Source organism: Procambarus clarkii, chromosome 16 (assembly GCF_040958095.1).
Source record: "Procambarus clarkii isolate CNS0578487 chromosome 16, FALCON_Pclarkii_2.0, whole genome shotgun sequence".
In the NCBI taxonomy this organism is placed as follows: domain Eukaryota; kingdom Metazoa; phylum Arthropoda; class Malacostraca; order Decapoda; family Cambaridae; genus Procambarus; species Procambarus clarkii.
In genome coordinates, this window is record NC_091165.1 from 33,245,168 (window position 1) to 33,265,227 (window position 20,060).

Sequence of the window (20,060 nt, forward strand, 5' to 3'; positions counted from 1 at the left end):
GTCTTGGTACCTTCCCTTTTATGTGGCTCCGTTCCCCGACCTAGAGGCCACTGCAGTGGCTTCCTTTCGCTGGCTAAGCTGGTATTTCCTCTACCTCTTTTCCCTGGTCTGGCTGTTGCTCTGGGTCCTGGCCAGGTTGGAGTCCTACCACGGAAAGGTAATCCTTCTGGCCCCTTGGTGGCTGGCTCAGCCTCGGTTTCAGGCATTGCTTGCTTGATGTCCGAACCTGGGGGTTTTCAGCAGCTCTACAGTTTTCAGCAGCTCTACCACTTTGAGAGGGTCAGCCCAGTTGTTGGGATTGAGTACTACAGATGTTGGAGGTAGCATGTTTGGAGCAGATGCTCTTTTGTTTATGATCTTGTTAATAATATTTCATGTACCTGATAATGTTTTTGTTGTTGTTACTGGCGGAGAATAAAAACCATGTGGACGAAGATTGTTTGTCTGACCAAAACCATAACACCAGTGATGTACTTCACTGGTTTGACATTCTTCTCTCTTTGTTTCTGATTTTTTATGCATGTTTATTGCCATCCCTATAGCAAGTAGGCGGTTTCTTTAATGGTATCCCATCTGTGTTGTTCTCAGTGATAGTATGAGGTTTTGTGGCACTCTTTTTCACCACTTCCTTCCTTTTTGTCATTGTTCTTCAGTGTCTGAGTGTGTTGTGCTCTCCTTTCTTGGCATCTCATGCTGAATACTGTTGCCTTGTATTGTGCTGTGCTGACTGAGCCACTGTAGCTTGAGCTTGGGGTCAATACCTCCTTGTTCCATGGTCCAGAGCATTTCACAGGCTATCTTGTATTGTTTTACATCCAGCCTGCTCATCTGCTACCCGAGCCTGCTTGGTCTCTGGGCTGCCATCTTACATTTCTTTCTTGTGCTTGCTTTATGGTGTCACATTCGGTCTGAGATTGTTTATTTAAATCTTTGTTTTTGGTTTCCTCTCGCTTCCAGCTGTTGGGTGGGAAAGTTTCATGCTCTCTTCTGGAGGTGGGTTTATTTCTTTTGAACCTGGTGAGAGGTTTGTTCATTTGCAGCTGACTCCTTCTTTTCTGGTGAAGAATGAGTCAACTGGCTGCCAAAGAGGTCCTTTGGTTATTGATTGGCTTGGCTGGGGGTGTATCATGTGCTGTGTCCGGTGGTAGCTCTCTGCCTCTACCTTCAGGTTCTGATTCTACCTCTGTGGATTCTTTGTGGGTTGATCCTGTTACCTTGGCCTCATGTTCCAAGGCTTGTCTCTCTCAGGTTGTCTGGAGTGTTATTAAGTCTAGAACTAGCCTGCAGTCTACCTTTGTGCCCATGATGTTCAGAAGTTCTGTATGAGCTCGATTATCCAGATTCCACTAAACCGGATATCGGGGTCATCCGGACAAAATCTCATGTGGATAATTTTGTCCATATCCAGATGAATGTCCATAGAATCTGGATGACTGGAGGTTTGTCCGGATGTAAATAGACAGGCAGAGAGTTTACCATATATGCCTGCGCATAAGTCAACATTTGAAGCCTAAAACTCTCTAAAACCAAGGATCGATTTGCCGCCAAATATAAAATGTGAACCGTTACCACATAGAGATAAACAAGTGAAAAGCCTGACCAAACACTCGTACACCACTTCACATAACTCTTGCAGCCCATCACAATTATTTAGATAATTTCACCTGTTAAAATTTCATTTGTGAAATTATTAAAATTTATCAGCAAACTGATGAGGAACCTGACAGCTGAGTGGACAGTGCTCGGGATTCGTAGTACTGAGGTTCCGGGTTTGATCCCCGGTGGAGGTGGAAACAAATGGGCAGAGTTTCTTTCACCCTTCTGCCCCTGTTCACCTAGCAGTAAATAGGTAATTGAAAATTGAAAAAATAAAATAAAGCCCGAAACGGTTTGCGTAATCGGGGCTTTAGGCATTGTATGTACTAGCTCTGTCTAATAAATTAATCAATATTTGTATCACACCTTGTATGTATGTACTTTACCTGAATAAATATTTGAATTTGAATTTGAATTTAAAAAGAAAAAGACAAGCTGCTGACTAGTGCGCAGAGAGCACCACGCCGGCCAGGCGAAGAAGACAACAAGAGAGCACAAAAACTGCACCAAAAGACCCACCTCGACAACAAAAACCCCAAGGCCCCCGCACGACCACAACACGCGCCAAAACCTAAAAAAATTAGCCTGCAAGCCAGGAAGACCCTGGAACCCCAGAAGCCAGAACTGGGTCACAAACAAGGTAACAAAGCCCCTGTACCCACAAAGAGGGCCCAAGAAGAAGAAACCTCCGGAACGAAACCAAAGAACCCAAAGTAACCCAGATTCGAACCCGGGGGAGCCCAAACTACCACATTTGCCAGCGGAATTGCATCACAGAAGGGCAAAGCACAGCACCCAGACAGAACCCCCGAGGAAACTGCCAAAACAGACCGAAAACCGAATGACAAGGTGTGGGAGGAAGCATAACAGACAGGGACACTGAGCCCAAACTCTAGGGACCAGACCTAAAACAGACAGAAAACACAAAAACCAATGTAAAAACCAACACCCAAGCATTCCCAGAGGAACAGAAGACAGGCATAAAACCCCAGAAAAGTAAAGAAATGGCAACAGGAGGATAAAACCCCTGAAAGAAGTGAAAAAACTCGCCCAAAATGCGAGCTTCCACACCCCGGCCGAGGTAAACAAACTGCAGCCTGGTGGCCAAGCTGGGAGTTATCCACAGAAAAGAAAATGTCTACCACACCAAGGAGCTGTGATCATTGCAATAGAGCCGAAAACATGCCAGCAAGTGTGGGAAGCAAGCAGACTAGAGGGACAAAAAACCCCGCCTAGAAGCAGAAGACCCAGACAGGGGCAAACAGCCCCAGAACTGCAAGCGGGCATCCCCCACAGCCCCGGGAACCCGCAACAGAGGCCCCAGGGCAGAGCCGTCCTCCATGCCCTCTGCCCTTAAAGAAAAGGAAGAGTCCAGGGAAAAGGCAGCATAGAAAGGGCTGCTGGTAAGACCCAGAAGCTTTGGCAGGAGGAATTACCAGGCTCGAAAACCTCCGAGAAGAACGGGACAGCCCCCGAAGCCGCTCGAGTCTTGGCACCCACCAAACCCTGCCCCGAAACCCGCAGACGGAAAGGAGCCAAAAACAGGGAGGGAAAGGGGAGAACAACAGGACCCAAAACGGGGCGGCTCCGGGGCATCTGGGTGGAAAACCAACCTAGCGCGTTGCAGCAACCTAAACCTAGCTTGCAACACGGATGCCGCCTGTACTCTGAATAGTAAAGACATCAGAAGAGTACTGGCGAGCAAGCAGAGAACACCTCTCACAAGACTCTGGGTCAAGGTGTCAGTGCCCTAAGAGGCAGCATGACGATGGTAAAAGTGGTGACCGTCACCCTGAGACAAGGGCACAGCAACCAACGAATCTGCACAAGACGGGATGGAACCCGAAAGACACATCCAATGGTCCACTGAGCCCTGACAGGGTTTTCCAGGGCCCGTAGACTGACTACTACGCGAAGCCCGGGCAAGGAGTTGCTAACCGGTTAACACCAAAGCAGACAAGGGGTAGATGCAACACTAAATACCCCTGCGATGTGTACAATCACGTATGCCTAACAGAGGTGCACCAAACACTACCAGTGGAACTATAGCCACACTAGGCAGATCCCCACCAGGCAAATGAAAACCTTTCTGAAGGGGCCAGGTTCTGCGCTGGTCCCTGGTAGGTCTGAACTCCTTAGCTAATGTCCTGGTCTAATATAACATACATTAGCCCGATAAGCTCCAGGGAGCCTCCGGGGCTCACCCAGAAAATAGGCGTTTCATTACATTCAACGCTGGTTTTTTAACAAATAATGCACCTGCATGGTAAAACAAATCCTGTCAGCTGTAAAAATATTGATGCAGTTATTTAAATAAAAAAATATAATGAAAGAAATATTACTGGTTTATTTTTATCCTATCTTTTGTACTGTACAGTATATCCAAGGAAGTGAAAAATTGAGACATAATGCACAATTTAATGAATGATTAAAAAATGATTAGCATGGATTAGCAGTTCAAAAGAAATATGACTATTACATATCAACATGAGATCTTAATGATCCATGGTTAACATGATTTAATAAGGATAATACAGTACTGTATTTGTAATAATACAAACTATAATTTAAAATCTTTATTACTGATTTTTTTTATTAAAAAGATTAGGTATACACAGCAATGTGCTGCTACCCTATTCTATATGGAATATTACACAGTGTAGATAAAATACTAGCTATAAGTTTATCTAAACTCCCATCTCACAGGATGGTTAGACATACATGGAATCAAGGTAGAGAAATACCAGCCTCAATACAAAAAACAAATCAACTCTGACTAAACAACTCTTCACGATTTTCACTAGAGGTAAGCACTGAATCATGGAAACATTATATTATAATTACTCTTACCAGTTTCTATAAGACTCCTCTCAAACAATGTATTTTTAAACATGTTTAGGTATACACAGCAATGTGCTGCTTCCCTATTCTGTATAAAGGACCACACAGTGTAGATCAAAAACCAGCTACAAGCTCATTCAACATCCTCACCTCACAGGATGGCCAGTCATACATGGAATTAGGAGAGAACAAAATACTTAAGGCTGATCTATTAGCCTCCACTGGCAAAATCTGGGTGTAGCACAAGAATATCTTCCAATATTCCTGAGTGTATGAAGTAATTACAGAGCTCAAAATACCTCATACCATTTGGTATGAAGTCACTGATAACAGGACAATCACAGATATAGTGTTGGAGAGTATGTTCTCTCAAGTAGGACTGAAAACAGATGTTTTTTTCCACCAAGAGGGCTATAAACCCATGGAACCGCCTACCCGCTGAAGCTGTAAATGCCAAATTCCAGCTAAAAAATATCATTAAGGCAATTGACAAGCCGCCGGCTTTCTGTCCTCGTCGAGGCCACTAGATAGTTAGTGGCCCTTTGGTAAATTCAGTAAATATATACAATAATTGTCAGTGCATCTTCCGAGCAACAAGGACAGCTACACAGTATCTCTTAGAATTACGTAGGTAAGCAACAAATGTAACGTATTTCTTTACTACAATGTCGGTGCTGGCTGTAGAAGTTGAAAAAACATTGTTTTATTTTGAAATATACTAATTTTATAAGAAAATTCAACGTAAATAGGAGGCAGTAGAGCTCCGATAAGCCAACGCTAAATCTTCAATATGAAGAATGTTGCTGCTCTCTGATTGGCCAAACGAAACACAGTAGTAACTTCTATTGGCACGCAGTTGAACCAACAAATTTCTTCCTAAGTGGACGTACGTGAATTGCACCTAAGCATCTTCTTAGGGCATACTTAGGAACCTTCGTAGCAAGCCTACTTACGAAGAAATACATGGAGCTTTGTGAATCTAAGTCCTGGTCTATATCTCTTTGACCTCTTAGTTAGGTTAGGCCTGATAGAATAACTCTCAAGGGGAGACTCGTTTCTCCTGCAGGCTGAGATCATAACAATGCCTTCAGACTGGACTGATTGAGGTGGGGTTACCTGTACCTATTTCCCTCAGTTCAGCTGTTGCTCTAGGTCCTGGCTCGGTTAGACTTACCAGGGGAGAGTTGTCCTTGATGTTGATGGAGAGTTGATGGCCGGGCCCAGCCTTGGTGTCAGGCGCTGCTTACTCGGTGTCTGAACCTTTTTTTTTTTTTTTTTTTTTTTATGATATATACAAGAGTTGCTACATTCTTGTACAGCCACTAGTACGAGTAGCGTTTCGAGCAAGTCCCTGGAATACGATCCCCGCCGCGAAGAATTGTTTTTACAAACAAGTACTCATTTTACTGTTGAGTTAAACAAAGGCTACAGTTAAGAATTTGTGCCCAGTAAATCCTCCTCGGCCAGGATACGAACCCATGACAAAGCGCTTGCGGAACGCCAGGCGAGTGTCTTACCACTGCACCATGGAGACTGGTTCTGAGGGTCTTCCCGCGGCTCCGCCTCTTTCAGCAGATTGATTCAGCCCGGTACGAGGCTGGTTCGTTTTTCTCCTCGAGTCTTCGCGTCTGGAGTTTCTGAGTCGAGTTTTTCGTCCCGTGTATGGGTGCAGCTGGCTTCGTTGTTGGTCTCCCACATGCGTGCTTCGTCTTCGGCGGCAGTATGAAGTTCCTGGGGGTCCTTCCAGTTTTCCTTTCCTGCGTAGGTGTACTTTGGTCTCTGTTAGGATTGTCTTGTCCTTCCTTTCGTGGTTTCTCCAGGACCATCATCTTATGCTGAATACTGTCGAATATATGAATATATGCGTTCGGTGTTGGTGCTACTTCTGCTCCGTTCCGCAAGCTGTCAAACTTTTGATCTTTCCAGAGGGGTCATTGGGTTGTTGATGCTTGGTTGGTTGGGCTGGGGGTAATTACCTAACTGTAATTACCTAAGTGTAGTTACAGGATGAGAGCTACACTCGTGGTATCCCGTCTTCCCAGCACTTTTTGTCATATAATGCTTTGAAACTACTGACTGGTCTTGGCCTCCACCACCTTCTCCCCTAACTTGATCTAGCCGTCTACCACTCTGTTTGCGAAAGTGAATTTTCTTATATTTCTTCGGCATCTGTGTTTAGCTAGTTTATATCTATGACCTCTTGTTCTTAAAGTTCCAGGTCTCAGGAAATCTTCCCTATCGATTTTATCAATTCCTGTTACTATTTTGTATATAGTGATCATATCACCTCTTTTTCTTCTGTCTTCTGAGAAGACAGTGGTTGCATCGTGTGTTGTGTTCAGTTGCGGCTTTTCGCTGTTCTCTGCGCATCTTGGCCTCTGTGGCCATGGGCGCACTTTGGTTTACCCGGGTTTCCTTCCTTCCTTCCTGTTCCGGGGTTTGGGTCTCCCGGGTTGTCTGCAGGATCCTTTGGTTTGGCCTGTTGTCTTTTTTTGGGTTAGGGCACGTGGCGTCTATCTCCCGGGTCCTTCCCTCTTATCCTTATCTTTGGTGAAGTAGCTCTGGGGAGCCGGCAGGGCTGCCCCAAAAAAAACAGTGCGTAATGTAATGAAATGCCATTTTCTGGGTGAGTCCCGGAGGCTCCCCAGCATCCTTCCCTCCCTCCGGTTGCCGATGTTTTCGCTTGTTTTTGACATCCAGCCTAAGAACTGCTGGTTGGATCACCGGCATGAGGGTCTGGGGCTCCTCCTTCCCTCTCCCAGGGAGGGAGGGGGAAGGGGTTCTGCCTTCAGCTGCGCGGCAATGTAATGACGTCATGCTCATTTGCCAATTTTCATTTGGGGAGTTCTGTCCACTCATTTGGCTTTTGGTAGCAATAGTTTCACCAGAATAGGGGTTTGTTTTGGGACGTCTGCCTTTCTGGGTATCAGACCCGGTTGATGGCAGACATATAATGCTCGTAACCACATGATGGTTTCTATAGGCCATTGCTCGTTGAGCCTCTCTGAGGGGGCCAGGTTCTGGCTCGTGGACCCCAGTAGGCAAGAACTCCATGCACATAGACTGATGCTAGAAAGTTATACATATCCATTCAGCCTGGATAGCTGCGGGGAGCCTCCGGGGACTCGCCCAGAAAATGACGTTTCATTACATTCAATACAGGTTTTTTATGGAAATAAAAAATCATTGTGTTCATTATAAATTATGTTCACCGACCAAAGTTAACTTTACAGTATTTATGTTTTAGCTTTGTATAATTTCAGGAGAAAAACCATTTGTCTGTGGAGAATGTGGAAAATCATTTACATGCAAGAGTGAATTGAACCGCCATAACAAACGACACTCTTCTGAAAGGCCGCACAAGTGTTCAGATTGTGGCCAAAGTTTTAAAATGAGGCATAATCTTCGCAAACATCTCAAAGCTCATTCGGGTACACAGCAGTGGAGATGCCTACTATGCTCATCAGTTTTCTCCAAGTCAAAATTACTGGAGGTAAGTTCATTTATTCAACTTTCACAGAAAAATGTTAATCCTGTTAAGATTTTTGGGGATATTGCAAGGTTATAGATTATTGTGAACCTTATTTGCTTTTAAATGTGTTTGTGCATGCTTATGATATGAGCTTTATGGAAGCATTCAAGTTAACCACAAGTAAGTCAAAGTCAAGTTTTGATGCAAAACGGTCTAGGAATAAAGTTATCTGACTTGGTATTAGATTTCATACATCCTCGACTAAAGGTTACAAATGATTTACCTTTGTTTTTGTTACATTTAATTTTGTTCATTATCGCCCAGTTATTTAACCCTTGTGTTGCTAATTAGCCTTTGTCACCCATAGACACAACAACAACAAAAATAAAAAAAAATTTCTTCCTAACCTGTTAATTTGTGTTCCCTGACCACAAGAAAATAAACAAAAAATTAATTGTACTTACCAATGATGTAAATGAGCCAACAAGATGAGCGACAATGTCACACCCTGCATGCTCACTCATGCAAGGTGAGTAAAGGAGGCGTCGCGCTCGGTCTTCAAGCAGCCAGAGTTGCCACAAATTTATTTTCGCAGTATTATTTACAGTGTCTTTGTGTATTTTATCACACTTTTTATTCACTAATTGTGTTGCGTATAATGTTACTTCATGTTCAATGATAATAAAAGTTGCATACATTGAGTATACACAAGAGCACACAAATGTTTTCCATTATGCCAATATAATATGTATTCACATTGTTCATTATTATATTTACACACATCCATGCACTATTTAAAGGTTTTTGCACTATTATTGCACATTCAGAAGAGTGGTAGTCGTTGAAGCAGTTGACAGCACATAATGGGATTGCACACACTTCACACCATATTTGCACCAGTTTACGTTTCTGATCTCTCTGTTTTGTTGTTCTACAAACAAAGCAATCATGTTGGCCTATTGCACGCTTTCCAGCTGGTGGCAAATGTTTTAGTCTGTGTGCTTGAAAGGCCTCCATGTACGTGAGCCTGGGTGTAGCAGCATGCTGCAATACTGGGTTCATGATGGGTCTTTGTATGCCAGGAACATCTTTGCCAAACTTTTTTAATAACTGTGTCATAAGTGTAAAACCAAATGAACGGAAATTTGGTTTACATCCAGTTTTCACCAGATACATATTGTAGCTGTTCAGCATGCTTGTGTCAATAAGATAGAAAAACACTTTTCTGGGGGGAGCCCCTGCGGCTCCCCGGAGCTATCCATGGCTGATACGGATATCCTAACTATTTTGCATCAGTCAATGTGGGTGGAGTTCTAGCCTACCGGGGACCACGAGCCAGAACCTGGCCCCCCTCACAGAGGCACGGGGAGCAATGGCCCATAGAATGCACATGTGATTTGGAGCATTTTATATCTGCCATCGACCGGGCACAGGCACGCAGAAAGGTAAGCACCCCAAAACAAGCCCCTATTCTGGTTAACAACAAAAATTGACAAACGAGTGAACAGAACTCCCCAAAAGAAAAACGAGCAAACCAGCATGACGTCACACGAGCCGCGCCGCATGTCTGCGCAGCTCCCCCCTCCCCGGGAGGGGGAAGGGGGAGCCCCAGACCCCCGAGCCGGCGATCCAAACCCCAGTTCTAAGGCTGGATATCAAAAACCGCGAAAAACCGCCGACCGGAGGGCGGGAGGTATGCCGGGGAGCCTCCGGGACTCACCCAGAAAATGGCGTTTCATTACATTCAAAGCTGGTTTTCTGGGGGGAGCCCCTGCGGCTCCCCGGAGCTACCTCACCAAAAACTACCAAGAACCAAGGGCACTTACCCGGGAGGCGGTCGGTGCTCCACACCTCAAGACGAAGCCGAGACAACGGGCTGCAACCACCGACCTAAGGCAACACAGGCTCGACCGGGCCCAGGAACGTTAACAAGGTAGCATGCAGCCAATACCCTGTTCGACCACCAAAATCCCCGTGCCCGAATGTCAGCCCAAGACATATTGCCGAAGACAGCAGCAAGAGCAGCAAACTTACGAACGTCATGGGCACGGGGATTGACCGCAGGCTGGCTGGATTTAATAACCCTGCGGACTACCTGAGAGACCCGAACCCGCGAACAGGGAAGAAGGAAAACCGGATCAACCCAAAGCGCGTCCCCGGACACAAAAGCTGTGGCGTGCAGATAACGGCGGAGGGCTGCAACCGGACACAACACATGGTGAACCCCTGGCCTGACAAACCACGCATCAACAACCCAAGGACCCCTCCGGAAAGCAGCAGTCTCATTCTTTGCCAGAAAAGAGGGAGACGGCTGCAAACGAACAAACCGAAGACCACGACCAAAGGAGCAAAAACCTCTGCGCCAGAGAAGAGCATGAAGCTCCGCCACGCAACCCCCAGAGGCTAAAGCCAACAGAAAAAGAGCCTTAGCAAAGCAATCTTGAACTGAAGGGGCCACAACAAACCGAGGAGTGGAAAGATAGAAGAGCACTCTGTGCAAGGACCAGGACGGCTCAGGCGGCGCATGAGCAGGCCGGAGGTGAAACAACTCCACTGCGCCGCACGATACGAGGCGACAGTATTAGGCATCAGATGACGGTCCTGAAACAACCAAGAGAGAAAGGACAACACCACCCGAACCGAAAGCGAGGAACAACGACTAAGGGTCAAAAAGAACCGGAAGGACCGCCAGGAAACTTCATACTGCCGCCGAGAGGAAACTCGCAGGTGAGAAACCAACAAGGACGCCACCTGCTCACAATACAGGTGGTGATAAACACGAGTCGAAAACACCAAACGCGAAGACTCGCGGAGAAGAGTGAACCAGTCACGTACCGGACCGGCCCAATCTCCTGAAAGAGGCGGAGCCGCGGAAAAACCTCCGGGTTCAGACACCGAGCAAGTGCTTGAACCACGGCACGGCCGTCCACCAAGGGGCCAAGAGGACCACACGACCCTGGTAAGTCTCCAAGCGAGCCAAGACCCGGAGCAGCAGCTGAACCGGGGGAAAGAGGTACAGGAACCCACACCTCGACCAGTCCTGCCGAAAGGCGTTGATCCCGACGGCCTCGCAGTCGGGGAAGGGCGCCACGTAAACCGGAAGACGCCTCGATCACGCCGACGCGAAGAGATCCACCTCCGGGCGCCCGAACGTCCGGCAGAGCCAACGGAAAGAGCCGGCATCGACCGTCCATTCTGTGGACACGGGAAACGAACCTGGACAGGCCGTCCGGCAGGACGTTGGACACCCCCGGACGTGAACCACCAGGAGAGTCAAACTCCGAGAACTCAGCAGATGATTCACCCGAAGCGACCAACCCCAAAGAGCCAAGGACCGCATCGAACCCCCTCGGTTCAGACAATGAACCACCTGGGAGCAGTCCGAATGGAGCCGGATCGTCGATCCGCGGGCGACCCGAATCCTCTGAAGCGCAAACCATACCGCCGCGAACTCCCGCACCGTGCTGTGGACCCGACGGAAGGACGGACCCCACCATCCCTGACCGGCCTGGTAAGCACTGGTCACAAAACCCCAGCCTAAAGACGACGAGTCCGTGAACACATCGAGCGAGGGCTCAGGTAGGCGCCAAGGCACTGAACCCCGAAAAATCCGAAGAGGAAGCCGGCGACGCAGCAGCCGACACAAAGCCCCTGGGGGTCGAACCCAGCAATCGCGAGAGAGGCGGAAGGGATGTCCCCGAAGGAACCAGAACAGCTGACGAAGCCAAACCCGACCCAGCGGGTAGACCAACATCGTGAAGTTCAGGCTGCCACACAAACTCTCGTGCAACCGCAGGGTGACCCAGGAGCCCCCAGAAACAGACCCAGGCGAGACCGCAGCCGAAGGAGAGACTCCGGAGGAAGAGACAAGGAAGCGGTCCGAGAGTCCCACACAAGACCCAGCCAGGACCGAACCTGGGAGGGCACCAGATGGGACTTCAGCCAATTCACTAGGAACCCGAACCCAGCGAGCTGGGAACACACCAAATCCCTGGCAAGCAGACACGTGGACCGACTGGGAGCCCAAGCCAGCCAGTCGTCGAGGTAAGCTAACACCTAAGAGACGCAGATGGGCCACCACGACCCGGGTAAGGCGTGTGAACACGTGAGGTGCCAGGTTCAACTTCGAAGGGGAGATCAACAAAAGCGGTAGCATTGACGCCCTACAACAAAACCGAGCCAGTCCCGGAACCCCACATGAACAGGGACGTGCCAATATGCGTCCTTGAGGTCCAGGGACACCATCCAAGGCTTCAACAGAAGCTGGACCTGGAACAGAGTGGTCATCCGAAACGAGGGGCAAGAAACCCAAGGGTTCAGACGGGACAAGTCCAGAATGAACCGCAGGTCCGTACAGTCCCGTTTCGGAACTGGAAACAGGCGGGAAACCCACCTGAGGGACGGAGTCGTTTCGACCACGCCCAAGCGCACCCACTCCAAGATGACCTGACGGAGCGCAGGAGAGGAAGCCTGCCCCATCAGCCCCGAACCCCCAGCAGGAGGCGGAGCCACCCAACGCCACCTCAGGCCACAAGAAACGACCCGAAAAGCCCACGAATCGTGAGACCAGGCGTGAGCGAACAGAGACAGCCTTCCCCCCAATGCCCCATCAATGGGGCGAACCGCGAAAGGGCCGCTGCCCCTTACAAGAACCTGACCTGCGCGCAGAGCGAACACCGCGCCGACCAAGCACAGGTGGGACCGCGGGCGGCACCGGCACTGAACCCGACACCTGCGGCCCACTCCGACGAATGGAACCGCGCGCCCTGGTATGACCCTGCCGGGAAGGAACCCAATGGGTCCCCCGGAGAACCAACAACTCAGACATAGGGCGGCAAGAGAAAGAAGCCGCCTGAATATAACGTTCTACCGCAGAAGCCTCAAAAAGCAGAGGACAAAAGGGAGAAGACAATCTAAGAACCAGGGCCCAAACGGATTCCAAAGAGGAAGCAAGGACCACCTGACGACACGCGAAGAGCGCAGCGAAAAACCGCAGCAACGCCTTCGCAGGATAGGCGCAAAAAGCTTCAACATGGCAGACGACGCCCGAGCTGCTGAGACCAAGGCGTCAGACCCTGGAACGGCCCCAAGTGCCTCAACATCCTCCGCAAGCCAGTCTGAAGATAGCTCCAGGAGGGAAAAGAAACGCAAGGACCGAAGCTAAAAAGCCTCGAGCGCGCAAATCCTCCGCCACGAGCAGCCGACAGGGAAGGAACCTGCACATGGAGCTGTACCGCACCAACATGCCGAAAGGGCAGGAGCAAAAAGACACTCATTAAGGTGCTCAAAATCGCCCCCCAGGTAAACCTGGACCACCGTCAACGCCTCACGCCACTGAAACGTGCGGGTTCGACAGAACGAGTCCCAAGCATCCAGCGAAAACAAGGGGCAGTCTGCAAGCCAGGACGACCCCAGAACCTCATAACGAATCCAGTAAGGACACGAAGATCCAAACCTGAAGGAAGAAGGATCCATTATGGAGGCGTACTCCGGGTCACGCAGGAGGGAAGCTGCCAAGGCCGACCGCACCTCAGACGGAGAGATGCGGGAAGCCGAAAACCTCCGGAAAGACAGAACCGAAGCACCCACAGGGACATGGAATCGAACCCGGGGAGGAGCAGAACCCAAGTCTAAATCGTACGCAGAGGGGGGAAAGGAAAACCCCACTCCTTGCAACAGTAAGCCCCGCTCAGAAGGACAGAAAATCCAGGCGGGGTCCAATGGAGCCCAAGGCCCCCAAGTCAGCACCTCCCCAACCCCAGGAGCCTCCACACCAGGCCCCGGGGCCGAGCCGTCCTCCAAAGCCCCGGCCTCACAAGAAAAAGCCGGAGCAGCTGCAAGCTCTGGAAGAGAAGGGGCCCACTGGTCAGACCCCCCTGAGCAGCGCCCGGAGGAACAGACTCGAATGCCTCCGCAGTCTCCCCGGACGGGGCAACCCCCAAAACTGCCCGAGTCTCAGAAACCTCTAAACCCCACCCCGACCCCGAAGCCCTCAGACGCTTAGGGGCCGGAAGCAGGTAGGAAGGGGGGGGGGGGGAGGACAGAACGAACCACCGAAGGGGAAAAACAAGGGGGCGCGGACGGAACCAAAGCCGAAACGACCAACACCCCCAAGTCCGGGTCCCTATACACAAAGCGGGGCAGCCGCGGGGCGTCCGGGGAAGCAATAACCCGCGTGCGTTGCAATAACCTAAACCTACCTTGCAACGCATGAGCTGCCCGCACCCGAAGTAATTCATCAGCAGACTGGGTGAATTGAATCACAAGCAAGCAACACAGCTCGCAGGACTCAGGGTCGAATGTGTCACCGACCCAACAGGCAGCATGACGGAGGCAAAAACATTGAGAGTCACCCTGAGACAAGGGGACAGAGCAACCCTCAAACTCGCACACAGCGAGAAGGGACACAAGGGTCTCCTCCATCGGACCCAAGAGCCCCCGCGGGGTTTCCCAGGGCCTCTAGACTGGGTCTGCTAAGGGTTATCCCAGGCAGGGCACTGCTAACCGGCGTCCCAGACTACCAAGCAAACTGCTAAAAACTGAACCCACGGGATGTGTCCACTCGTCAGGACGAAGCAGGGGGTGCCACCACACAAACAACCCGAATATAAGGGGAGGAAAAACAAGGCAGACCCCCCCCCCCCCCACCAGGCAAAACCAAAAAGAAAAGAAAACCACCCAAGTGGACAACGTACCCAGAGGGAACAGAGCCGGCCGCTGTTATAGGTGAAAACTAGCTACGCAGTACCCTGCGCCCCACCAGTGCTATAACTACCACTTACCCCAAGGTAAACAAGGGAGGAAAACCCCAAAACACTTAGGGCGGCCAAATGTCAAGCAGCGAAAAGCCAACAGAGGTAGACCCAAGGTGACTTGTGGAAGGCAACCCCAAGCCCCAAGGGCGGTACTTACAGGGCACTCAGGGAAGGTGACCCTAAGCACATGCAGCCCGAGTATCTGAGAATGCTACTCCCAGCTCACACGACCACCGTAAGAGCAGCACTGAAAACAAGTCACTGCACTGAGACAAGACTGGAGCTGGAGACAATAAACATCACTGGTGCAAGAACTGAACCCTGTGGTACTCCACTTGTGACATTTCTCCAGTCCGATACATTGCCTCTGATCACAGCCCTCATTTTTCTATCAGTCAGAAAATTTTTCATCCATGTTAAAAACTTAACTGTCACCCCTCCAATATTTTCCAGTTTCCAGAACAACCTCTTATGTGGAACTCTGTCAAAAGCCTTTTTTATGTCCAGATAGATGCAGTCAACCCAACCATTTCTTTCCTGTAGAAAAACCGAAATCGAAAAACCATACTGACTGTCTGATATTATATCATTTCTCTCCAGGTGTTCTACCCATTTAGTTTTGATTAGTTTTCCAATACTTTCTCTATTACACTTGTCAATGATACAGGTCTATAATTGAGGGGGGTCTTCCTTGCTGCCACTTTTGTAGATTGGAACTATGTTAGCCTGTTTCCACACGTCTGCTACGATTCCTGTACACAGAGATGCCTGAAAGATCAGGTGAAGTGGAATTCTGAGCTCAGATGCACATTCTCTCAGAACCCATGGTGAAACTCCATCTGAGCCAGCTGCTTTGTTCTTACTGAGCTCCTTTAGCATATTTTCTACTTCATATCTATCCACCTCTATCCACTCTATGTTGTTCTCTGGAATTCTTATTGTGAATGGTTCACTGAAGATTTCCTTTTGTACAAACACACTTTGGAATTTTTCATTTAATGTTTCACACATTTCCTTTTCATTTTCCGTGAATCTGTTTCCCATTTTCAACCTCTGGATATTATCCTTTACCTGCAATTTGTTGTTTATGAATTTGTAGAAAAGGCCCGGTTCTGTTTTACATTTATCCGCTATCCTTTTTTCAAAATTTCTTTCGGCCTCTCTCCTTACTGCCGTATAGTTATTTTTCGCAACTTTGTATCGCTGGTATGTTTGGGGGTTTGGCCGCTTCCTATACTGATTCCATTTTTGTGTCTTTTGGTCTCTGGCCCTCTCACAATTTCTGTTGAACCAATCCTGTTTTCTGGCCCTGCATCTCTGTTTTGGTATGAATGTTTGTGTGCCTTCCTTGTATATTTTAAAAAATTTGGCATACATTTCATTTACTTCCCTGCCTAGGAACAAGTCTGTCCAATTACACTCATTAAAAAAATTTCGAAATTCCCCATAGTGACCTCTCCTTAACCCTCAAACCGCTAGGGGCCCAAATGGAATTCACAGCCACAGGCGCAACAAAAAAAAAAAAATTCCAAAAAATTCTTTCGTCTTATAGAAGTGTTCATTTTTGTTCCCTGGTCACGGAAAAAATAACAAAAAAATCGTAGGTGGCATATTTTAGCCGCAATAGGGTAGGGAAGTGTGGCAAAAAAGAGGCGTTGGCAGAGCCTTCGCCAGACGAGGTCTACTCCGCCCGAGCTGTCAGACAGCAGTTGCCACAAATATATTATTACCTAATTATTTCAATGTCTCTGATTGATTTTTTCTTACTTTTTTTGCAGTAATATTATTCCATACAGTGAATTGTGGTATATTTATATTATAAAATGTGTGAACCATCGCTGTACTCAAAATTATGGTGTGCATATTAGTGATTCAATTATTATGTTCATAAAACAATAAACAAATAGTTTTGCTGTTGTTACACTATATACACAGGTTATATATAAGTATTTGCATGTTTTGTACACCATAACGAACTACTAAGTTGGTCTTGTGAGTCAAAAAGCAACGAAGAGTGATCACCAAACACCAGCGAGCCACTCACTGCCACTCCCTCCCTCAACACCACCTCACTCACCCTCATTCACCTTCTACAATACTCTTTCTGTATTTATTCACTATACACAGACGTTATATATACGTATTTACATGTTTTGTTCACCATAACTGTACATCTAAGCTTGTATGGTGAGTAAAGGCCATAAGACGTAGCTACTCACACAGTCAGCTGATCGGTGGCCGCCCTCAAGGCCAGACGCACTAATATTTGTCCTTCAACAATACAGTTTGTGGTGTTATTACGCTATATACACACATTATATATAAGTATCTACCTGTTTTATTCACCATACCTGAACAAATAAGCTGGTATGGTGCCCAAAGACCATAGTGGCAATCAGTAAACAACATGCCAAGTCGTGCAAACGACGCTCCTCCCTCACCAAAATGGCGGCTCCCAACCTACTCCTCTCGCTGTTATCTCACACTATACACACGTTATATATAAGTATCTACATTTGTGTTCACCATATCGAACCACTAAGCTGATATGGTGAGTGCAGTCAATAAATGGTGACCACACACAGTCAGAAGACAACACCACCACCCTCCCTCCTACAGCATTACTCCTCCCTCCATGGAGCACAGCGCTAAATATCACCACAATCCTGCTATTATCAGAATCCTGGTCAGTTTTATCACAGTCAGGGGGCTTCAGTAATACTATCACTGCTAAATAATAGCAGTATCATATATATTATGGCATTTGTAGGCGATGCTGTGGTCACAAGCTGAACCAGCGGTGCTGTGAGCTCGTGCTGCGTGCGCCAGCCTTGGTGGCTTGCTCAATACTGATGCTGTAACACCCAAGAATGTTGGCCTGGATTTTTTTTCTAGGTGGCATCTGGCAACTATCAGTCATGGCTGTACTATTGCTGCCCCTATCCCAGGCGGGGCGTTTAAATTATAGCGCTAGACACGAAATCAAATATAAGTGATGTGTGCGGTTTCGGTTTTGTCACTGATATCATTTATATATGATATGCGCGGTTTGAGGGTTAAGAATTCAACACCAGCAATCAACTGCCAATTAATACACAACTATATTCTACCCTATAGTAGCAAATAGTAGAACCAACTAGGAAGGAAAACACGCTGGACCTCATTTTCACTAATAATGATGAATTGATCAGGAACATAATGATTACAAATACCTGTTACTCAGATCACAACTTAATTGAAGTTATGACAACCATGGGGAGTAGACCTTCAAAACCAGTCCAGATTCCCGGTGGAGGAGATTTCAGCAAATTCAACTTCAATAATAAACAGATAAACTGGGAGCAAATAAACCAGGACTTCACAGATATAAACTGGGAAGAACAGCTAGAAAATGCAAACCTGAACCAGTGCCTGGAAAAAATAAGCTCAGTAGCACTAGAAATATGTTCAAACCGCATACCCCTAAGAAAAAAGAGGAAGAGATGCAGATTGGAACGGGAACGTCGTTCCCTATATAGGTGAAGAAAACGAATCGCGGAACAACTTGAGAGTCGCACCCTATCTCAAGAATGGCGAAGAAGGTTAGGTAAAGAAATAGAAACAATTGAACTCAAGCTACAAGAATCATACAAAACCCAGGAGAGGCAAAGAGAGGAAAAGGCAATCAGTGAAATAGAGAGAAATTTGAAATATTTTTTCTCCTATGCAAAATCAAGATCATAAACCACATCTAGTATCGGGCCCCTGCGAAAGGGAGATGGAACTTTCACCGATGACAACAAAGAAATGGGCGAGCTACTGAGGAAGCAGTACGACTCTGTTTTCAGTGAGCCATTAAACGCACTAAAGATTGATAACCCAAATGAATTTTTCATGGATATGATACCAACATCAAATCATATATCAGACGTCACCCTATCCCCACTGGATTTTGAAGAAGCCATAAACAGTATGCCTATGCACTCTGCACCAGGCCCAGATTCTTGGAACCCCATATTCATCAAGAACTGTAAAAAAACCATTATCGCAGGCCCTCCACATTCTGTGGAGACAAAGCCTACATATTGGCGTTATTCCTGATATACAGTACTAAAAACAACAGAGATAGCACCACTTCATGATAGCATTCACTTCATACTTCTTGCCCAAAACGCATTGCGTAATAGTGGCTTTAGGCATTGTATGTACTAGCTCTATCTATATATCAATCCATTAATGTAACATCACTTGTATGTATATACCTTACCTGAATAAACATTTATTAATTTATTTTATTTATAAAGGAGGAAATAAGGCAGAGGCAAAAAATTACAGACCGATAGCACTAACATCGCACATTATAAAAAATTTTGAGAGAGTGCTAAGAAGTAAGATCAGAAAATACATGGAATCACAGCATCTCCATAACCCCGGACAACATGGTTTCAGAACAGGGCGCTCTTGCCTGTCGCAGTTGCTGGACCACTATGATATGGCATTAGATGCTATGGAAGACAAACAAAACGCTGATGTAATTTACACAGATTTCGCAAAAGCTTTTGATAAATGTGACCATGGCGTTATTGCACATAAAATGCGTTCAAAAGGAATTACCGGAAAAATAGGCAGATGGATCTACAATTTCCTGACCAACAGAACCCAATGTGTAATAGTCAACAAAATAAAATCCAGCCCATCAACCGTGAAGAGCTCAGTCCCCCAGGGTACTGTGCTTGCTCTAGTACTTTTTCTCATCCTCATATCGGACATAGACAAGAACACAATCTATAGCACTGTATCATCCTTTGCAGATGACACTAGGCTCTTCATGAGAGTAGGCAACATAGAAGACACGGCAAACCTCCAGTCAGATGTAGATCAGGTCTTTCTATGGGCTACAGAAAATAATATGGTGTTTAACAAAGATAAGTTCCAGCTCATGCGTTATGGAAAAAATGAAAATATAAAAACGGAAACCACGTACAAAACTCAGGCAAATCATAACATAGAAAGAAAAGGCAATGTAAAGGATCTGGGTGTACTCATGTCGGAAGTCCTTACCTTTAAAGAACACAATAAAGTAGCCGTCACAACTGCAAGAAAAATGACAGGTTGGATAACAAGAACTTTTCACACTAGAGATGCTATACCGATGATGATACTTTTCAAAACGCTTGTGCTCTCTAGAGTGGAGTACTGCTGCACAATGACAGCCCCTTTCAAAGCTGGAGAAATTGCTGACCTGGAGAGCGTGCAGAGATCCTTTACTGCTAGAATCCACTCAGTAAAACACCTAAACTATTGGGACTGACTAAAGAGCCTAAATCCGTACTCCCTTGAGCGCAGGCAGGAGAGATACATAATAATTTACACGTGGAAAATATTAGAGGGGCTGGTCCCAAACCTGCACACAGAAA

At 47.1% G+C, this 20,060-nt stretch overlaps 1 protein-coding gene across 1 annotated transcript in view; it reads left to right on the top strand.

Moving 5' to 3' along the window:
* LOC123760112 (uncharacterized) overlaps positions 1-20,060 on the top strand; it is a 183,142-nt gene that overhangs the window by 93,682 nt on the left and 69,400 nt on the right. Inside the window, exon 5 of the mRNA XM_069325433.1 lies at positions 7,701-7,930. Within this exon, the coding sequence (XP_069181534.1) occupies positions 7,701-7,930 (230 nt within the window). The remainder of the gene's footprint in view (positions 1-7,700; positions 7,931-20,060) is intronic.